The 22,419-nt window shown below is 42.8% G+C and overlaps 1 gene segment (V, D, J or C); it reads left to right on the top strand.

Moving 5' to 3' along the window:
* Window positions 1–1,869: 1,869 nt before the first annotated feature.
* On the top strand, window positions 1,870–2,447 carry LOC128773096 (immunoglobulin heavy variable 3-23-like; the record flags this gene model as incomplete). The annotated part of the segment is given in 2 exon segments: window positions 1,870–1,998; window positions 2,098–2,447. Coding segments are annotated over 2 exon segments (396 nt in total), but the record flags the coding sequence as incomplete, so codon positions are not given.
* Window positions 2,448–22,419: the final 19,972 nt, after the last annotated feature.

Below are 22,419 nucleotides of genomic sequence, written 5' to 3'. Positions count from 1 at the left end.
CAAACAAATGCCATCAGAATTGAAAGAGGAGACATAACTGAACTAAAGACATGAAAAGGATCATTAAAGAAAAACTTAGGTATTTATAGGCCAACAATTAGATCACCAGGAACAAATTACACATTTTATGCCATAATGTAGTCCACCAACACTGTTTCATGGAAAAATACAAAAGGAACAAAAGAAAAATTAATAAGATTTCTCTATCTAAAACCTCACCCTCCAAAAAATCTGCCTAGGAGTCCATGGCTTTATTAAAACTTCTACTAAGCATTTAAAGAGGAATTAATGCCAATATTTCTCAAACTATTACAAACCACTGATAAAAAAACAGCACTCCCAAATGAAATTTGTGAGGACAGCATTGTTTTCACACCAAAACCAAAGAAAGACACCACAAGAAGGGAAACTACAGGTCACTATCTCAAATGAACATACATGCAAAATTCCTTCACAAAATCTGAGCATACTGAATTCAACAGAACATTGAGAGGATCATACAACATAATCCAGTGGGATTCATCCAGGGATGCAAGGATCCTTCAACATACACAGATGCATAAATGTGATGTCCTCCATTACCAGAGGGAATGAGTGAATCAAAACCATCATTAATTGATTCAAAAAAACATTAGACAAAATTCAACACATGTTCATCATTTAAAAAGAACCCAATTAAAAAGGGACTGAAGGAAATTACCTCCACATGATCATGGCCACTATGAAAAGCCCACACCTGACAGCATATTGAACGGTAAAATGCTGAAGGCTTTCCTGTCAAATCAGGAGCCAGGCAATGATGGTCACCCCTAACATAAGTGTTCCCCATGTAACGTGAAGAATACATATGCCACCTCAAACTATGTCATCTTGTCACCCTGCTTATTTGGGTGAAAGTCACTTGAGACAGAGCCCAAGTACACTCAGACTCTCCATCGTCCCTTCACAGCAGGATATAAATCTCCCTCCCGTGTACCAAGAGGGAAGAACCATCGTTAGCACCAGAATAAGGAACACAGGGACAAGAAGGCGATGCAAACAAACCTACTTACTTGGTGACTAACATAATACCCCAAACTTAACTCTTGCCAAACCCAATGTTTTTTTTGTCTGAAAGACACAAGTGCCACCTGCTTTGTCCTTTCTCTGGGTGTCATGTCATTAGGAAGGCCATGCACTTACAAAATGAAATTTATTCTCTCCTGTAGATAGGTCTTATGTAAATTGAATCCTTACACTGGCTAAATCCCAGAAGAAAAGAAGGGAAAAGCTTCTTCTCCTACCACTGGAAGACATAACCAGAAAAAAATAGGGAATAAAAAAAATAAAAGACATTTAAATCAGTAAGGAGGAAGGAAAATTACTTGTTTGCAGGTGACATTGATCTTAAACATAACAAAACCCTAGAGATACCACAAAAAAATATTAGAACCAGTTTTTTTAAATGAGGAAAAGAGCAGGATGCAAAATGAACAAAGAAAATAAATAAAAATAAACCACCTGTGATTCTACACACCAGCATGAAAATACATGCAAAATAAATAACAAAATTATACAAGTGAAAATGGCACAGAATAAAGTATTTTGGGTTAAACTTCAAAAAGTATGTAAAACACTTGTAGAGTGAAAATGATCTATGTGGATAAAAGACCTGTAAAAATGCACACAGGACTGCAAATACACCTGTACTCACTGAATACAATTATTCAAATTGTCACAGCACCATCTACACAAACTAAACTACAAGTGCGTCCCTAACCCTGTAGTTCACTTTTAAAGAATCAAATCTAAGACTGGAGCTTGATATATATGTCAGAGCACATGCAAATGGGGTCCTCTCTGTGCTGATAAAACCAGCCCATCCCAGACTCTGCAGCTGGGAGAGGAGCCCCAGCCCCGGGAGTCCCAGGTGTTCCCATTCTGTGATCAGCACAGAACACACACACCTCACCATGGAGTTTGTGCTGGGCTGGGTGTTCCTGGTTGCTCTTTTAAAAGGTAATTCATGGTGAATGGGAGACACAGAGTCTGTGAATGGATATGAGTGAGACAGTGGATGTGTGACAGTTTCCTGACCAAGATGTCTTGTGTCTGCAGGTGTCCAGTGTGACGTGCAGCTGGTGGAGTCTGGGGGAGACCTGGTGAAGCCGGGGGGGTCCCTGAGACTCACCTGTGTGGCCTCTGGATTCACCTTCAGTAGCTATGCAATGGGCTGGGTTCGCCAGGCTCCAGGGAAGGGGCTGCAGTGGGTCGCAGCAATTAGTGGTAGTGGAGGTAGCACAGGCTACGCAGACTCCGTGAAGGGCCGATTCACCATCTCCAGAGACAACGCCAAGAACACGCTGTATCTGCAGATGAACAACCTCAAGACCGAGGACACGGCCACATATTACTGTGCGAAAGACACAGTGAGGGGACCTCACTGGGAGCCCAGACACAAACCTCCCTGCAGGAGGGGATCAGCACCACCAGGGGGCGCACACTATGCACAATTCTCCTTTGTGTTCCCAGGCGCAGGTGCAGATGGAGGTTACAGGCAGTTTTCCTGTCAGGGTCTGGGGCTTCCTCTCCACACAGCAGTTTCCCCAGGGAGCCTCCCTGGTTATATGATTCTGTGTTTACCTATTAACTCTCTGAATTAGCAACTGGGTTGTCATAGGGAAACTAGACTAACATGCACAAAGACACAGTTGTTTGCACTTGCTTACTCTGGTCCCTCAATATGAGTGACTTACAGATTTCCTGAGGCACAACAGCTGCACATTTACAGGATTCCCAGATGCGCTCCCTGTGCAGCCAGGACCACAGGATCCCACAGCTCCTTATCCTCACCCAGCCCTTGTCCGAGTCAAACAACATGACACTTTCTTCATAGCCCTTTGCTACTCAGGACTTTAAATGAGCTACAGCTTTATTCAATTACTCTAAAGGAGAGACAACCAATCTCCATGTATTAGTCAAGATTCCCCTGAGGAACACAACCCAAAGGTCATTGGTTTCCATAACTAAATATGTTGAGAAGTCCCATGATCTACTGTTACAAGCTGAAGACCCAGGAAAACCAGTGATGTAATTCTTGTCTGATTCTGACTAGAGTCTAGTCTCAGAACGTGGAGAGCTGATGATGTAACTCTCAGAAAAAGGGCCAGAGGAGACCAATATTCCAGTTCAAACAAGCACATGGGAAGTAAAAATGAGGGAATTCGTCCTCCATCTGCATCAGATTCTATTCACAAACTTAATGGAATGGGTGGTGCCCAGGCAGAAAGAAGCCATGGATGGAAATGCCAATCTCTTCTGGAACACATCACAGACATCCACAGAAACAGTGGTGAATCTGGGCACCCATGACACAGTCAAGATAACCTATAAAGTTAATCATGACAAGTCAACCCCCTGTAAACGTGGAGCTCAAAGACTGAAGATTTAAAAGTCAATCCCATCATTGGGGTGGAGTCTGGTGGGCACAGCAGTGCTCCTGTGGAGGAGGGCAGAGGCCCATAAGGGGAACTGTGGTCTGAGTATCCCCTGGGTCGCATGGGGAGAGACAATTCCCTTCGTGGAGTGCATTTGGGAGACGGGGCATTGCCTCTCATAGGACAGGAGAGCTGACAGGCACCATTAAAATTCCCTGATCATTAGCATAGGAGCCTCTTCTGAGAGCAGCTAGCTGGACACTGCCTTCTGGTTGTTCTTCACCATGCACTCCAAGCCCCTAGTATTGATGCAGCTGCCCATCTGGGGTAAATCAGCTCCAGGCACAGCACATCAAGACCCTCTCCCAGAGGATCAGTGGGGTCCCTGTCATATTGAGTTCACACAATTTGGAGTTTTCAAACCCAGCTAGAGCTCCTGAGATAAAACATAAGAGCCCTGTGCCACCAGATGGGCCAATGGCTTGGACGCAGACAGGGTGAAAGCAATTCTGACAGAAGCCTGGGACCCACAAGTGTTCTCTCTGTGTGAGGGCTTCCTGAACAGGGGAGGCTGGGACCTCCAACTCCAGGGACTAGAGAGGGAGCTGATGCCAATATTTCCTCCCACCAATCAGCATGGACAGATTTCACTCAGCAGCACAGCATCCCCAGTGCAAGCTGAGCCACTAACACCAAGCTCCACCTACTCCAGCCCCCATCAAGTGCTTGCTTACTAGGAAAGAGTGCCTGGCAACCAGACCACCACTGCACCCCTTCCTCCAAAGACCACCGTAAGCCCCCACACGCACCAAGTCAGCTGATCATACAGTGACGCATATCCTCACCTCTAGGGGAGATAGGAATTAGCCTCTTTTAACAAGCAGACCAAACTCACCTAGTTAAAACTCACAACACTGGGGACAAGGTCCAACACTCCCCACTGGAGGCAAGGAGAAACTCTGCAGAGGACTGTCCTGAGGGACAGAGCAGCCAAAACACGACAGCACAGTGCCACGGAACATAAAACAAATGCTTCATGAAGTGTCAGGCCCTGGACAGTATGTGAACACTGCTCAATAAAGATACTACCCTAGAAGCAGGAAAGATAACAGGATTTTCTAAAACATTTAAGAAGGCAGAGACATAGACAACAAGATGATGGAGGAACTCATCCTAAAAGAAAAAAATGATAAAAGGTCATTGTGAGGGATATAATTAAAACACATAAACTAATGTGCCTCAAACAGAATTTCTGAAAACTCTCATTATGAAACAGGATTTTCAAAAAGTATCATAAGGATGCTAGCTGTGCTTGAGGAAAATATATGAGACATGAAGGATACGCTTACTGCAAACAGAAAAGACCTAAAAACTAGTCAGGATGAAATTTTAAATGTTGTAACCGAGATGTGAAACTGATTGGATATAATGACCTCAAGGCGGAAAGAAGCAGATGAATGAGGAAGGGACATAGAAGACAAAAGTATGGGGGAAATGAAGCTGGAATGAAGAGGAAAAGTAAAATATTGCATCACAAACATACACTTAGGGAAATCAGCAACTCCATAAACTGTAATAACATTCTTTTGAAAGGAGTCCCAAAAGAATAAGAGGGAGAAAAAGGGGATACAATTTAGCTGAGTGAATTATAGTGAAAATTTCCACAAGCTGAGGAAGGAAACAGACATCCACATCTAGGAGGCAGAGAGAACACCCATTAAAATAAAAAATAAAATAAAAAGCAGGCCAACACTGAGACATGTCATAGGAAAATGGCAAAATATCCAGATAAAGAAAAACCATAAAAGCATCAACACAAAAGAAGTTGCTAACTAACAAGGGAAGATTAAAAAAAAACTATGGCAGGGGCGCCTGGGTGGCGCAGTCGGTTAAGCGTCCGACTTCAGCCAGGTCACGATCTCTCAGTCTGTGAGTTCGAGGCCCGCGTCAGGCTCTGGGTTGATGGCTCGGAGCCTGGAGCCTGTTTCCGATTCTGTGTCTCCCTCTCTCTCTGCCCCTCCCCTGTTCATGCTCTGTCTCTCTCTGTCCCAAAAATAAATAAAAAACGTTGAAAAAAAATTAAAAAAAAAAAACTATGGCAGATGTCTCTACAGAAACCTTCATGCACGTAGGGAGTGGCATCATATCCTCAACATGCGCAATTGAAAATTTTGCAGCTAAGAATACTTTCTCCAGTAAGACAGTCATTCAGATACAAGGAGTGATAGAATTTCCCAGACAAACAAAAACCAAAGGAGTTCATGGTCTCTAAATCAGCCCTGCGAGAAATTAAAGGGGACCCTTTGAGTGGGAAAGGAAGACTAAAAGTAACAAAGACTAGAAATAAACAGAGAAAATCTCCAGAAACAATGACTTTGGAGGTAACACTATGGCACTAAGTTTATATCTATCAATAATTACTGTGAATGTAAATGGGCAAAATGCTCCAATCAAAAGACATAGGATACCGGAATGGATAAAAACAAATACAAGATCCTTCTATACACTGCACACGATTGACTCATTTTCAACCTAAAACACCTGTAGATTGAAAGTGAGGGGAGGGTGAATAATTTATCATGCTAACGGACGTCAAAAGAAAGTTGTAGTACCACACTCATATCACACTAACTAGTTTTCAAACCAAAGTTTGTTACAAGAGATCAGGAAGGCAGTATATCATCATAAAGGGGTCTATCCAACAAGAAGATCTGAAGCTTTAAATATTTATACCCCAAAAATGTAAGCACTGAAATATATAACTCAATTAATAAGAAACATAAAGAAACTCATTGATAATAGACAATAGTAATAATAGAGATCGTTAACACTCCACTTACAACAATGGAAAGACAATTTAAGCTGAAAATCAATAAGGAAACAATGGCTTTGAAAGACACATGGACTGAATGGACTTAACAGATATATTCACAACATTCCATCCTAAAGCACCAGAATACACATTCTTTTTGAGTGCGCATGGAACATTCTCCAGAACAGATCACATACTACGTCACAAATCAGCCCTCTACAAGTACAAAAAGACTGAGATCATTCCATGCGTATTTTCAAACCACAACACTATGAAACTTGAAGTCGACCACAAGAAAAATTTGAGCAACACTGCCAATACATTAGGTTAAAGAACATTGTAGTAAAAGCGGAATGAGATTTTCAGGAAATTACAGAAGCAATAAAAAAATACATGGAAGCAAATGAAAATGAAAACATGCCAGTTCCAAACCATCTGGAGGCAGCAAAGTTGATGGAAGAGTGAAATATATAGCAGTACAGGCCAAACTCAAGAAAGAAGAAAGGTCTCAAACACAGAACCACTTTACAACTAAAGGAGCTAGAAAAAGAACAAATGAACCCTAAAGCCAGCAGGAACAGGTAAACAAAAAAGATTAGAGCAGAAACAAATGATATAGAAACAAAGAAAAACAGTAGAACAGATGAATGAAACTATAAGTTGGTTTTTGTAAGAATAAATAAAAATGAAAACCCATGGGCAGACTTGGCAAAAACAAAAGAGAAGGGACGAAAGTAAATATAATCAGAATTTGAGAGGAGACATCGCGACTGACACCACAGAAATACGACTATGAGAAAATAGTTTGGAGATTTATATGCCAACAAATTGGGCAATCTGGAAGAAATGGATAAATTCCCAGAATAATGTAAACTACCTAAACTGAAAAAGGAAGAAAGAGAAAACGTGAACAGACTGATAATGAGCAAAGAAATTGAATCATTAATCAAAAATCTACTGACACACAAAAATCCAGGGCCAGATAGGTTCACAGGTGAATTCTACCAGATATTTAAGAAGAGTGTAAAATATTCTATTTAAGTAGAATAGAAAATTCCTGTCTTCACAAACTGTTCCAAATAATAGAAATGGAAAGAAAACTTCCAAATTCATTCTATAAGATGAGTATGATCACGGTTCCAAACCAGATTAAACCCCACTAAAAATGAGACTTACAGGCCACTAGCCCTAATGAGCAAGAATACAATTGTCAAGAAGATACTTGCAGGGGCGCCTGGGTGGCTCAGTCGGTTAAGCGTCCAACTTTGGCTCAGGTCGTAATCTTGCAGTCCGTGAGTTCGAGCCCCGTGTCAGGCTCTGTGCTGACAGCTCAGAGCCTGGAGCCTGTTTCAGATTCTGTGTCTCCCTCTCTCTGACCCTCCCCCATTCATGCTCTGTCTCTCTCTGTCTCAAAAATAAATAAACGTTACAAAAAAGAAAGAAAATACTTGCAAATTGAATGCAACAAGACATTAAAAGGATCCTTTAACGTGACCAGGTGGGATTTATTCCTTGGCTGTAAGGGTGGTTCAATAGTCACAAATAAATCAATGTAATACATACCATCAATCAGAGAAAGGATACGAATGATATGACCCTCTCAATAGATGCAAAAAAAAAATTGACATAGTACAGCATCCTTTCTTGATAAAACCCTCAACAAGGGGTAGAGGAAACACACCTCAACATCATAAAGTCCGTACATGAAAACCCCACAGCTAATATCCTCAGTGGGGAAAAAAAAAACCTTTTCCTCTACTGCCAGGAACACAAGAGGGATGTCCACACCCATCATTCTACTTAATACAGCAGTGGAAGTCTTATCCTCAAAAACAGACAACAACAAAAAATAAAGGCATACAAGTTGGAAAAGAAGAAGTCAAACATTCCCTCTTCACAGATGACATGACACTCTATATAAAAAACTCAAGACTCCACCAAAATATTGCAAGAACTGATGCACAAATTCACCAAAGTCACAAGATACAGTATCAACATACTGAAATCGGCTGCATTTCTACACAGCAATAATGAAGAAACAGAAAGAAAAATAAAAAAAACTATCCATCCCGTTTACAATTGCACCAAATATAATAGGATACCTAAAAAGTTAAAATATCTATACTCTGAAGACTCTAAAAATGGTGAAAGAAACTGAGGATGACACAAGGAAGTGGAAACACCTTCAATGTTCATGGATTTAAGGAGCAAGTAGTGTGGAAATGTCTATGCTACACAAAGAAATGGGAGACTTCATGACTATGGATTTCATGCTGTATTACAAGCTGTACTTATCAAGACAGTAAGCTACAAGCACAAAAGAGACACATAGATCAAGAGAACAGAAGAGTAAACCCAGATATGGACTCACAAATGTATGGCCACCTCATCTTGGATGAAGTAGGAAAGACTATGTAATGGGAAAAAAGACAGCCTTGTCAACAGAGGGTGTTGGGAAAACTGGACCAGAACATGCAGAAGAATGAAACTGAACCACTTTCTTACTCCATACACAAAAATAAATCCATTGGGTGAAAGACCTAAATGTGAGACAGGAGACCATCAAATCCTAGAGGAGAACAGGCAGCAACCTCCTGGACTTCAGACATAGCAACTTCTTACTAGACGTGTCTAGAGAGGCAAGGGAAACAACAGCAAACTTGAACTACTGGGACCTCATCAAAATAAAAACCTTCTGCACAGCTAAAGAAACAATCAACTAATCTAAAAGGCATTCTACAGAAATTAAAAAGGTATTTGCAAGCCACATATCTGATAAAGGCTTACTATCTAAAATCTATTAAAAAAACTTCTCAAACTCAACACCCAAAATACAAAGAATCCAGTGGAGAAATGGGCAGAAGACATGAGGAGATACTTTTCCAAACAAAGCATTCCGATGGCTAACCGACACAGACGAACATATGCTCAACCTCACTCATCATCAGAGAATTACAAATCAAAACTACAATGAGAGATGACTGCACACCTGTCAGAATGGCTACAATTAACAACTCAGGAAACAACAGATATTGATGAGGATGAGGAGAGAAGGGAACCCTTTTACACTCTTGGTGGGAATGCAAAGTGCCCGGACCATTCCAGAAAACAGTTTAAAAACTAAAAATTAAACAACCTTCCACTCCAGCAATTGCTCTACTAGGAATTCATCCAAAGCATACAAAACTTCTGATTTGAGGAAGTACATGCACCCCAATGTTTACAGCAGCATTAACTATGACAGCCAAACTGAGGAAAGAGACCAAAAGTCCACCATGTGATTAATCTGCTATATGTATAGAATGGCATATTACTCAGTCATAAAAAAGAATGAAATCTTGCCATTTGCAAAGATTTTGATGCAGCTACAGGGTATCATGCTAAGCAAAGTAAGTCAGTCAAAGATGACAAACAACATATGATTTCCTCCTATGGGGAATTTAGATCTAGGGGAAGGGGAAAAAGAGCAAGAAATCATAAAAATAAACTCTAAGGTTAGAGACCAAATTGAGGGTTGCTGGAGGGCAGGTGTGTGGGGGATGGGATAATGGGTGTTGGGGATTAAGGAGGCCACGTGTTGTGATGAGTACTGGGTGTTAATGTAAGTGATGAACCAATAAATTCTACTACTGAAATTAATATTACACAATATGTTAACTAACAAATATTTAAACACAAACTTAAAAAATTTTAAAAGTGGAAAAAAGGAAGGGAGAATTGTTGTCACAAATTGTCATGAACATGGAATCTAAGGTAGTGAGTCTAACGTCTTGCATTTTCTCATTATATCCCTAACTGATGGTGGACATAAATTAACATACTCATGAATTTTCACAGCAGTGCCAGGTGAGCTGGAATTCAAACCACAGCTGCCCTTCCCAACTCCCCTGTGCCCACACATCATGGGCAGCTTGTCCAGACACCTGCACAAGAACCCAGGTTGGGCCTCAGCAGGGACCCACATCTGCAGAACTGGAAAGTGTGGACAGTTGACGCTTCCTGAGAAGCTCTGGGGTTCCTTCCCCGACTTGCTGTCTCAGCTCCCTTGTCTTCCTTTCCTGTCTCTTGAAGAGAACCATGTCCCCTGTTAGTGGTTCATGAAAGTGAGGGGCTATATGTTCTATAAACATTCAATATGACAGGTAACATACAAGGGGACAAAAAAAAAAAAAACATATGATGCAGCCTCTCTCGCGGCTCCTATCACCCAATGTGATAGAGTACAAATAAACCTAAGTATTCATTTGGTCAAAAATTGCACAGCACGTTGGGAAAGTATTAAGAGATGAGAAGCCTGGAAGAATTCCACAAACACAGATATGAGCTCCCCTTGGAAGGAAGAAGAAAAATTACAGTCCCAAACACGCAAGAGTAAAATGATTTTAGGAAATGATACAAGAGCTTCAATGCATTCTATTCATGAAGTGTCTAAAATTGGCAATGCAAAAAATGGATTTTGAGGGTTTCACATAGAATTGCGAAGGAAAAATTGTGTCAAGAACTCAGTTGTGTGCACAGAGCTCAGCGGCTCCTGAGACATATAGAAAGCCCACCACCTGAAAAGGTAAACGTGATTTTTGACCCCAGGAGCATATCTATCTAATCTGATGAGCAGTCTGGCCAAAGAGACACAGAATGGCAACTCTTGTGAAATTTGAACTTCAATTTCCTATATTTCCACTTAACTTCCATATATTAGGAAAAACCATGCCACGAAAATGATTTGCTAGAGTCTATAAATTTAAAAACAAACGACAAAACTCTAAGTCACCAGAGACCAAATAGGGAACATGTCAACATTGAGAGAAACCAGAAAAAAAAAAAACAAGACTTTTAGTACATCGTAAGTCAAGAAATCAGTGGGGTGCCTGGATGGTTGAGTCAGTTAAGTGTCTCACTTCAGCTCAGGTCTCGGTGTCACAATTTGAGGGTTTGAGCCCCGTTGTCAGGCCCTATGCTGACAGCTCAGAACCTGGAGCCTGCTTCAGATTCTGTGTCTCCCTCTCTCTCTGCTTTTCCTCGCTCACGTTCTGTCTCTCTCTCTCTCTCTATCAACAATAAACATTTTAAAAAAATATTAGTCATAAGCAATCAATCATCAAGAAAATGAAAACTATAGCTAAGAACACAAGACCCATAAAAAGAAATGGTATAAATAGACTTTGTGAAAATCAATTCCGCTTATCTGCCCACGTGAATACCAATAGTAAGATAAGTTACAGAGTAAGAGACAACATTCACAAATTGCATAACCACCAAGGGACCTGCATCTTGAATATGCTAAGAACCCTCAACAGTCAATAGGAAAAAAGGAAACTAACCTCCATCAAACAAGCACAGCCTTGTGTAGTAGACATCCTATCCTTGAGCTTATAGACACATTAGTTACTGACTGGAGAAGACTCTTCACACCATCGACTGTCAGGGAAATTCAAATCAAGAATGCAACAGATGCCCTATACACACATCCCAATGGCTCAGGTATGAACAACTCAGACAACAAATCCAGGTGAGAATCCAGCATACGTGGGGCCTCAAACAATGCAGGAAGGATTGACAAACAAACACCAGCTCTGGAAAACCGTTGGCTGTTGCTTATGAAATTATACATGGATGACATAAAAAGGAACCTGGAAATACCACTCCCGAGTATTTGTCCCTGAAGAATGAAATCCCATGCTCAGAAAATAAATGGTGTGTAAATATTTACAGCATCTTTCTTAGTGTTAGGAGCTCAGAATAAGGCAAAAGTCTTTCGATATATAAAGGAATAAACCAACTACGAAAATTCCATCAATGGGAGGCTTTGCCAGAGAACTGTGACACTACTGATACACACCTGAAATCAGGTGAAACTCAAAGACATGATGTGGAGGGAAGGGCTGTAGTCCCATAATTACAGAGGTGGTGTGACCTGGGACATTCACACAGCCAGACCATGGTGACAGTGGTTTGGTTGGGCATTCCTTATCTCTTTCTTTCCCAAACCACATGATGAGATACTCTGCTTCATTTGACAGCACTCCTATGTTCAACCACCCTCTGATGTATGGAGTCTCCACAGACTGAACCCTACAACCTCGGACTCCTCTGAATGGAGAGTAGTTGAGACCATAGTCTGATATGTGTTCTGACAGGAGCTGTTCCCTCCACTGTCCCTGGCTCTGGCTCTCTCCTGCAGATGAGGGGGAGTAGGTTAGGAATGCTCCACTGAAACCATGTGTCTCCTGCACCTGACTCTCCCACAACATGAGGCCCAGACCTTCTTCCTCACACTTAGCTGGAAATGAAGTCAGTTCTATAGGAACAGATTTGCTCCTTGTATTAGAGAATTACTCCATCTCCCCCTTACCCTGGGCAATACTCTGGGCAAAGGTCTGCAGCTGCAGGGCGTGTTGGGGACAAACAGGATTCCAAACAGTTTGGAAACTGAGGGCTCTGTTTAGGGGTGGCTGGCAGCTTCACTGCCTTGTGGCTTGCTTGTCCTGGTGGCATGAGACTCCTGCCATACAAGTCAGGTCTGGGGTGATCAGGTTCCCAGCATCCCTAGTGGACTGTGCCCAGGGCAGAGCTTCATTCCTGGGAGTAGGGCTGCCAACAATGAGTGAGTCGCACATCTCAGTGGCACCTGCTGGGGCTTGGCCTCAACAGCAAACAGCTTAGGGTCACTGACATCCTGTCCCTCTGGGAAAGAGTCCTCTGAACAGGAGCTGGTCACTGGGAACCGTGTGTATTGGCTACAACAGTCTGGAGAGGAGGTTGCAGCCAGGCTCAGGGGCACATGCCTATAGTCCCAGTTACTTGCACTGGAGTTTCTTCTTGCTGATCTGGGGTGGGAAAGGAAAAGAACATACCTTAGTTCAAATAGTCTAGGTATTCTTTCTGGTAGTATATTTTCTGCAATAAATGCTTCTTCATGGGCTGTATGCCAACATGGCCATTTGCAGGCACTATAAATACATTATTTGAGTTTTTCTTCAAATTCCAGTGAGTTAACATGCAATGTACTATTACTTTCAGGTGTAAAATATAGTGATTCAACATTGCAATACAGCACCCAGTGTTCGTGATGAGCGCTCCCCTTAATCCCCATCAACTACCTCCCCATCCCTCCACACACCCTCCCCAGGGTAACCATCAGTTTTTCCCCTATAGTTAAGTATCTGTTTCGTGGGGCTTACGTGGTTCCATGGGTTAGGCCCACGACTCTTGATCTGGGCTCTTGTCTTGATCTCATCATTCCTGAGACCGAGCCCCACTTTGGTTTCTGCACTGACAGCACGACGTTTCCTTGGGATTCTCTTCCCATCTGCCTCTGCCCCACCTCCCATTCTCTCTCTAAATAAATAAGTGAACATTGAAAAAATCGCCTATTTCTTGGTTTGCCTCTTCTCTCTTATTTGTCCCTTTGCCCATTTGTTGTTTCTTAAATTCTACATATGGATGAAATCATGTATTGGCCTTTCTCTGACTTATTTCAGTAAATATAATACTCTCTAGGCCCATCCCTGTCCTTAACAATAGCTAATGTCATTCCTTTTACGGCTGAGAAATATTCCACTGTGCGTGGACGGGGTTATGTAGATATACCACGTATTCTATACCCATTCATCAATCAGTGCATACTTCGGCTGGGTTGTTTCCATAGCTGGGCTGTTTGTGACATAGCTGCTATAAACAGAGAGGTACAATTCCCTTAAATTAGCATTTTTGTATCCTTTGGGTAAATACCTAGTAGTGCATTTGTTCTATCGTAACGGAGTTGTATTTTTAGCTTTCTAAGGAACCTCCATGCTGTTTTCCATAGTGGCTGTGCCAGTGTGCATTCCCACCAGCACCTCCAAAAGGATCCTCTTTCTCTGCATCCTCACCAACACCTGTTGTTTCTTGTGCTGTTGAGTTCAGCCTTTCTGACCAGTGTGAGTTGATATTTCATTGTAGTTTGGATTTATATTTCCCTGATGAGGAGTCATGTTGACCATCTTTTCATGTGTTTAGTGACAATCTGTAGGTCACATTTGGAAAAATGCTTATTCATGTCTTGTGGCCATTTTTTAATAAGATTATTCAGTTCTGGAGTTGAACTTTATACCATATATAGAAACCTTAAAGACTCCACCAAAAAAAAACCCCGCTAGAACTGCTACAATAAACCTGTAAATTTGTAGCATACAAAATCAACATATAGAAATTTGTTACATTTCTATACACCAATAATGAAGCAGGAGAAAGAGAAATCAAGGAATCAATCCCATTTAAAATTACACCAAAACCATAATATACTGGAAATAAACCTAAGTAAAGAGGTACAAGATCTGTATTCTGAAAAGTCTGGGACATTTATGGAAGAAATTGAAGAAAACACAAAGAAATGGAAAAAATATTCCATGCACATGGATCAAAAGAAAAATCATTGTTAAATGACAATACTATCCAAAGCAATCTAGACATTCAATGCAAATAATTCAATTTCCTGTCAAATAATACCAGCATTTTTCCCAGAGCTAGAAGAAATAACTCTTAAATTATCATGGAACCACAAAAGACCCCAAATAACCAAAGATATTGAAAAAGAAAAAAACCTGGAGGCATCACAATTCTGCATATCAAGCTATATTACAATGCTGTAGTCATCAAGACAGGATGATACTGGCAAAAAATAGACACATACATTGATGGAAAAGATTAGAAAACCCTGAAATGGACACATCACTATATGATCAACTAATCTTTGACAGAGCAGGAAAGACTATCAAATGGAAAAAGTCCCTTCAAAAACTGGTGTTGAGAAAACTGGACAGCATCGTGAACTTGTAATGAACCTGGACCACTTTCTTACAGTACACACCAAAATAAATACAAATTGAATGAAAGACCTAAATGGGAGACAGGAAACCATCAAAATCCTAGAGGACGACACAGGCACCAACCTCTTTGACCTTGGCCAGAACAAGTTCTTACTAGACATGTCCCCAGAGGCAAGGGAAACAATAGCAAAAATAAACTATTGGGATCTCATCAAGATAAAAAGCTTCTGCACAGCAAAGAACAAATCAACAAAACTAAAAGGCAACTGACAAAATGGGGGGAGATATTTGTATGACATCTCAGACAATGGGTTAGTATCCAAAATCTATAAAGAACTTACCAAACTCAACACTCAAAAAACAAATAATCCAGTGAAGAAATGGGCAGAAGACATGAATACATATTTTTCCAAAGAAGACATCCAGATGGCAAAAAGACACGAATAAAGATGCTCAACAACACTCTTCATCAGTGAAATATAAAGCAAAACCACAATGAGATACCAACTCACACCTGTCACAATGACTAAAATTAACAATTCAGAACACACAAAATGTCAGCAAGGATGCAGAGAAAGCGAAACCCTTTCGCACTATTGATGGTAATGCAAACTGGCGCAGCCACTCTGGAAAACAGTGTGGAGATTCCTCAAAAAATGAAAAACGGAACTATCCTGTGATCAAGCAATTGCATTTATCCAAGGATACCAAAGGTATCCAAAGGATGCCAAAATGCTGATTCGAAAGGGCACGTGCATCCCAATCTTTATGGCAGCCTTATCAACAAAATACAAATTGTGGTACAGCCGAAATATTCATCAACACATGAATGCATAAAGAAGAGGTGGTAAATATATACAATGCAATATTACTTAGCCATCAAAAAGAATGACATCTTGCCAATTACAATAATGTGGATGGAACTACAGTGTATTATGCTAAGTGGAATAAGTCAGTCAGAAAAAGTCAAATATCCTATGATTTCACACATTAGTGGAATGGAAGAAACACAACATACAGAAAGGATAAATAAAATAAATCAAAACAGAGAGAGAGGAAACCAGAAGACACTCTTAAATACAGAGAACAAACTGAGGGGAAGTGGGGGAGGTGGGCTAAATGGCATGTGGCCATCAAGGAGGGCACTGGGTGAAATGAGAACTGGGTGTTATATGTATGCGATGGTTCTCTACATTCTACCCCTAAAATGAGTACTACGCTGTATGTTAACAGATTGAATTTACATTAATATAATACAAGAAAATTATATATAGAGAGAGACTGCCTCAAAATAGCAAGCTTCTGCACAGTGAAGGAAACAATCAACAAAACAAAAAAGCAACCTATGGAATGGAAGAAGATATCTGTAAATGACATATCCTCAGGGTTAGTTTTCAAAACATATAAGTTTTTTTTAATTGTTTTCAAATTATCAGTAGAGAGTGTGTCCATGCAGTTCAGCACGCTGTTGTGTGAGAAGCAAAACTCGTGTCTTCCACTTTTATATTGTGGTTAAGATCTCACTGAACATGAGACCCAGACTCTTCACAAAATTTTAACCATACATTACAGTATTGTTAATTACAGGGGTAATGATGTGGAGACCCTTCTAGAACTTAATCATCTTGCATAACACAAAATCATAGCCCTTGAGATCTACTCCTCACTGACCCTCCCTGCCAGGCCCTGGAAACTGCCATTTCACTCTCCATTTCATTGGTATCAAAACCCAAATTCACCTGCCTGTTACTGGAAAGGTCAATGTTCAAAGTTTTAGTTTGGGTGGCAAAGGAATTTGAGCTATATTCAGAAGGCCAGCCACAGGGGAGAAGGCAAACTCTTGTCCAAACGCCAACTCTGAGGTTTCTCCCTGACCCAGGGGGTTTTAAAGCAGTAGAGGGTACTTATTCAAGCAAGGGAGTGCCATGGTCAAAACCATCTTTTGATCATGGGCAGACTCCATGGTGCAAGCTGCAAAGTAACCTCAACTCCCCTCCATCTCCAGCTGAAGAGAGAACCAAACTACGTGGGAGGAGACTGCCAGAGGCCAGGAAAGAACTCCCATAAGGGATTAGAGGAGAAAACCCCTGGGGCTCACACATGGTCAGCAGTATTTCTCTTCTCCCCAGCTGGCATAAGAAAATACTAAAATACAACCTTGTAGTTCACCAATCATCACTCAGAATACTGACAAATGTTTTCCTCAGTGAACTCAGAGGAACCTTCAAAGCAAAAACCAAAAGGATCAAATGGCTTCCAAACTAATAGCCAAGGAGAATAAGACACACAAAACTACAAAGAGATTTTTGCATCACCCATAAAGATAAAATTGACAATGTTTACCTCCGCATCACAAGGAAGCAAAAGCAGTGGTCTCCGTAATGAGGAAAAGTAGTCATCCAAAGAAAGTGAGCCAGCAGTACCACAGGACATGGAATTGGTAGAGAAGTTAAGGGTGATATAACTGCATAGCCCATATGCAAGTAGCTGGAGGAAAGATTAAAGGTGTTGACTAGAGCCATGCCTCTGGGTCCAAATCCCTACCCATGTCCATGTGACCACTCTTGACCATGGCCCACCAGCCCCTCCCATATCCTCCCCAGCCGAACTGATGCGCAGGGTCACCCAATGCCACACCGTGGGACTGTTGCCTAACCCCACAGGTGGCCCCCACGTGCAGGGTGCTGGCCACCTGGCACAGCCGTCTGTTCTCTCTGATGGTCTAGACCTGGCTTTGCTGAGGATCCTCCATTTATCCATTCTCACTGGCAGATGTCTCTGAGCAGGGGCATGAGGCTGGCAGAGGACCAGGTCACCCTGAGGGCACCCCTCTTGCTATTTGCACTCTCGGCAGTGCTGGCTCCTGTGCAGGGTTCTCAAGGGCATCCCTCATGGTGCTACGTCTCCTCTGAGATGGTAATTCAAAGGAAGGAGCCACACCACAGCAAGGGCATTCAGAGGCCTGGCTGTCCGTCCTATAGCCTGCGTTTTGGGGCAAGAGACATGTTATGTACATGCGGCACAAGAAACTCTTTTGGTCCAGACTCTGCTGATGATGACTCAGGATGCTCAGGGAGCCTTGCAGGTGGACTAACCCTTCATGCCTCCAGACTGTTACTACCTCAGCTACCTGGAGGAGATTCCTTTTTCCATGGTCACAATTGACACAGGCTATGGCAGCCTTGAAGATATCATGAAGTTGGATTAACTTGCCTATGAAATGAGACCCCTCGGTGATTTCCAATCATTTGAACACTTTGTTTCTCAGATAGCCGAGGACATCTGTGCAATGGGACCTACTTATAACCGGGGATATAAGGAGGACAGGGGACCCCCTGTTCCTCAAGGAAATGCCAGTGCAACCCCAAGGATCTCTAGTAAGTTCTGTTCATCCCATCACAGAATTTTCAAAGGACTTGCTTTCAGTTTCAAAACAATGTATAGTGTGTTAACCACGTGGAAAAAAGTGCCCAATTCCTAGTAAGGCTAGTTAGCTTAATTGAGTCCATATTTCATGCTATTGATGTAAGTTATTGGTTTCATGGTCATTTATAGTGAGAGACATCAAGCTCACACAGGCAATTATGTGTTGCATCAGAGCCCATTTTTTTCCTCTTCAATAGTATGAGTGAAAGTATTTTCGATTTCTTAAAACACATTCACCCTTAATGTGATTTGAGATGGGCCCCATGAGGTTCATGGCAGTCCAGTTGTATATTCTATATGCCATCCACCAATGGCTTATATGCCATCATTCTGGGTTATTTAGGCAGACATTATTTACTCTTGTCTGTCATAGCAACACATCAGATGGCAAGAAATTGTGGCTTGTGCATTGACACTGATGAATGTGCTTGCCAAAAAAGGTCCAGCTGCCTTAGGACCCAACTAACTGGTATAATGGAAGCTTTCAGTAACTGTTCCTTCATTCATATGCAGCACATAATGAATTGTGGAACAGGCAAGTGCATGTTCAACACTGAAAGGGTGCATTTAAATAAAAGCCTGACCCACTATCACTATGGAAACTACATAGTGGATCCAGGAAAGCAGTGTGACTGCGGCTCATTCAACCAGTGCTACAGCAATCTAGGCTGTATGCGTGATTGTATCTGAACCCCTGGGGGCAAATGGAATACAGGCAGATGCTATACGACTGCACCAACTCCGCTGCTTGGACACCCTGTAGACCAATCCAAAATATACGTGATCTTCCAGAGTTCTGCCATGGGGTGACCTTGGCGTACCCTGTGACTTCCATATGCAAGATGGAACCGGGTGCACTGAAGAGGGCTGCTGCTATCATGGAAACTGCACTGACCGCACTATTCACTGCCAAGAAATCTTTGGCAGAAATTCTGGGAAAGGTGAAGATGTCTGCTATACCATAAATCACGAAGGCAGCCGACATGGACACCGCAGAAGACCCCGGGGAAGTCAACGCTGAACCCTGTTCCCACACAGACGTGCCGTGTGGAAGGCTGCAGTGTAGGAATGTCACACATCTCCCTCAGCTGCAAGAACATGTTGGATTCCATCTGTCTGAGATTCAGGGTTCTGATGTTTGGGGCTGGATTCACATCGTAGCACAGGAACAACCCAGATTCCTCATGTGAGAACTGTTACTTCCTGTGCTTCTGGATAGTTCTGTCGGGATACCTACTGCACTGGCAGTGGGGCTCAGCTGAATTATGACTGTATCCCAGAGAAATGCAGTCACAGAGGGATGTGCAACCATAACAGGAACTGCCACTGCCACACAGCCTGGGATCCTCCATGGTGCACGGACAAGGCACTGGTGGGAGCACAGACTGTGGACCCCTCCAAGAAGAATTCAGCCAGTCAGGCAAAGTCATGAATCCATGGTGTATCTCAGAGTGGGTTTTGGTCACATTTACGCCATAATAGCTGCATTCCTCTTTGTTGTTTCTGGAAATGTCAGAACTATAAACACAGAGAAAGTTAAGGAAGAGATTTTTGGAGAAGACAATCCATAATTTAGCCTCCAGACCCCTGAACAACTATACACAATGCATCTGGTGCATCTGTAAAAATACAGTATTGAGGCGGCACAGCTGACATCCACATTTCCAAGGGTCTGCGGGAGACACAGGGGTCCTCAGGCACATCACAGCTCTGACACCAGGTCTCTCATGGGTCACCGACCAGCACTCTGAAAGAAAACTTGAAAACTGCATGTTGTGGCTTTTATGTAGTTTTTAGGCCTGTAAGAGCCCAAACTGAGCCTTAGTTTCTTGGTTGAGGACCTGAGTCAGAGCTGTGTCTTGAGCAGAAGTGTTTGGTTCCAGAATTAAAAGAAGTTGACACAAGCTCCTTCATTGGCAACCTCATGAGTTTTCTCCAAAACTACGCTGTTGTGGACTGAAAAGTTTCTCATTCTCCGGTAATCTGTCTTCCCCCAGTCCCATGTGGGCTCAGGATAATGGAGGACTACCACCCACCCATACTGCCTTTCCACACGTGGGTGTCTGCGGGCTGTGAGGGAAGAGGACTGGCATTAGGTTCCACCTAGCGCAAGCTGTGCCTCTCTGGAGAGCAAATTTACAAATGTGGGAGACTGAGACCATGAGGCTGAAAGGAGCACCCCATACATCAATCAGAAAGGTAGGCACAAGTGTCTATGGATGACTCTGGCATCCAGAGGGAGACCGGGAAAGGTGAATCCCTGCTCTTTCTCTTGCCTACTTTTCAGTGAGTTTAACCGTAGATAAGAATCTGCCTAGGGTTCCTACTTTGGTTTTCCAAGCACCTTCTACAATAACACAGAGATGAGCCTGTGAAAGTTAGCGAATTCAGCCCCATCCGCTCCCAAGAAATCCTGTACTTGCTACCCTGTTTTCTATGTCCTGATCATGGCGAATGTGGGATGGAGGCCTGCCCTTCCCTGGGTCCTTGTGCCCTCTTGTTCCGGGCTCTGTAAGTCATAAATCCTGTGCTTCCATTTCCTTTGTTGGGGGTGTACTGAAACCCCACCTTCAGTCACAAGGGGCCCACACATCTCATGTACCCCAAACGAGAGCTCAGATGCCTAGGGAGCTGCCTGTCACCCACTGTGACTTGCTGTTGCCACTTCCTTCAGCAGGTCACAGTCTACACGTTCTTAATTCAGTCAAGAAGCTGAAGTCCCACAATACATTTATCCTCAAGGATGGGATTGGGAGCCTAGCTGATGCCCCCCCACAATGCCTTAGACCTAAGAATGGCTCACTCATTCCTCACCCTCACGTCTCAGCTGCTGTGGGAAGGAGCTGGTGCTTGCTGGTGGTCTGTAGCTTTGATTTGGGCTTATGCCAGGTGTTGCCAGAAACCCTCACCCTAAATCATCAGTGCCATAAAAGGTCAGACTCCCTGCAGAGACCAACAAGCAGGCACCAGTCTGGGGGTACAGGGGTGTGTACTTCCTATTCACCTCCAAAGGAGGTGGACACCGAGGACAGTGTTCCTAGATTAGTGTCGAAGAAGACGCCAGCTGGTTGGTCCACTGTGTTGCGGCCAGCACCGTGGTGTTGTGCTTGATTAGCCAGGCCTAGCTAGTGATGGAGGCAAATCTACAAGGAGCATCATGGCACTCAGGGTGGAGGTCTTGGCCAAGGCAAGCTCCCCCTAGTGGCTGCAATCCTCGCTGCTGTCGCCAATGGCTCCCCACCTGTCAGGTATTGGGTGGGACACCTCAGTGTGGGAGGCCACAGAACATGACTCTGAGAAGAAATAACTTCTATCCCAGATTTCCCCTGTCACGATCCACTACACCTACATGTCCAAGGACCAGAGTGAGAGACAGAAATGGTGACAGGCACTATACCATCATGGAAATGCAAGGCTTCCTGGAATCATTTGTCCAAAGGGAGGGAGACAAGGACATTGATTGGCTTTTGTGGGTCTTCGTCATTGGCTCCAAGCTGTTGCTTACAGCACTTGACATGCTGCAGCTGGCTGGATTGGTCCAAGACCGCCAAAGTCATCATTCACTGAAAAACTCAAAGTATCCACAGCCTGTTTACAGAGACACCCTAGAGGAGCCTCCAGACTTTTCACTCTATCAAAAGACCATGACAAGCACACCAAGGCCCAGGGCAGGAGACACAGGCAAAAAAAAAAAGGGGGGAAGGCTCTGAGGAAGACACTCCCCAAGCCCCCAGAGCCCACAGAGGTAGGAAGAAAGAAGCTCTGATTCCTGGGACTTGGATTTTTATGGCATGGCAGCACAGGCCCACTGGGAGAGACCCAATCCACCTCTAAGATAGAATGGGGACAATTCAAGGAGTGTGGGGTTTTTGTTTTTTGTTTTTGCCTTGTGTCATGCGCCCAAGACCCTTGACCATTTCCAACCTGGAGTAGAGACCCTTGACAACACCATCTAAGG

The sequence above is a fragment of the Panthera pardus genome, unplaced genomic scaffold, assembly GCF_024362965.1.
Source record: "Panthera pardus isolate Hobbes unplaced genomic scaffold, ASM2436296v1 HiC_scaffold_24, whole genome shotgun sequence".
NCBI classification, from domain to species: Eukaryota; Metazoa; Chordata; class Mammalia; order Carnivora; family Felidae; genus Panthera; species Panthera pardus.
This window is presented reverse-complemented; position numbering and strand designations above follow the sequence as displayed.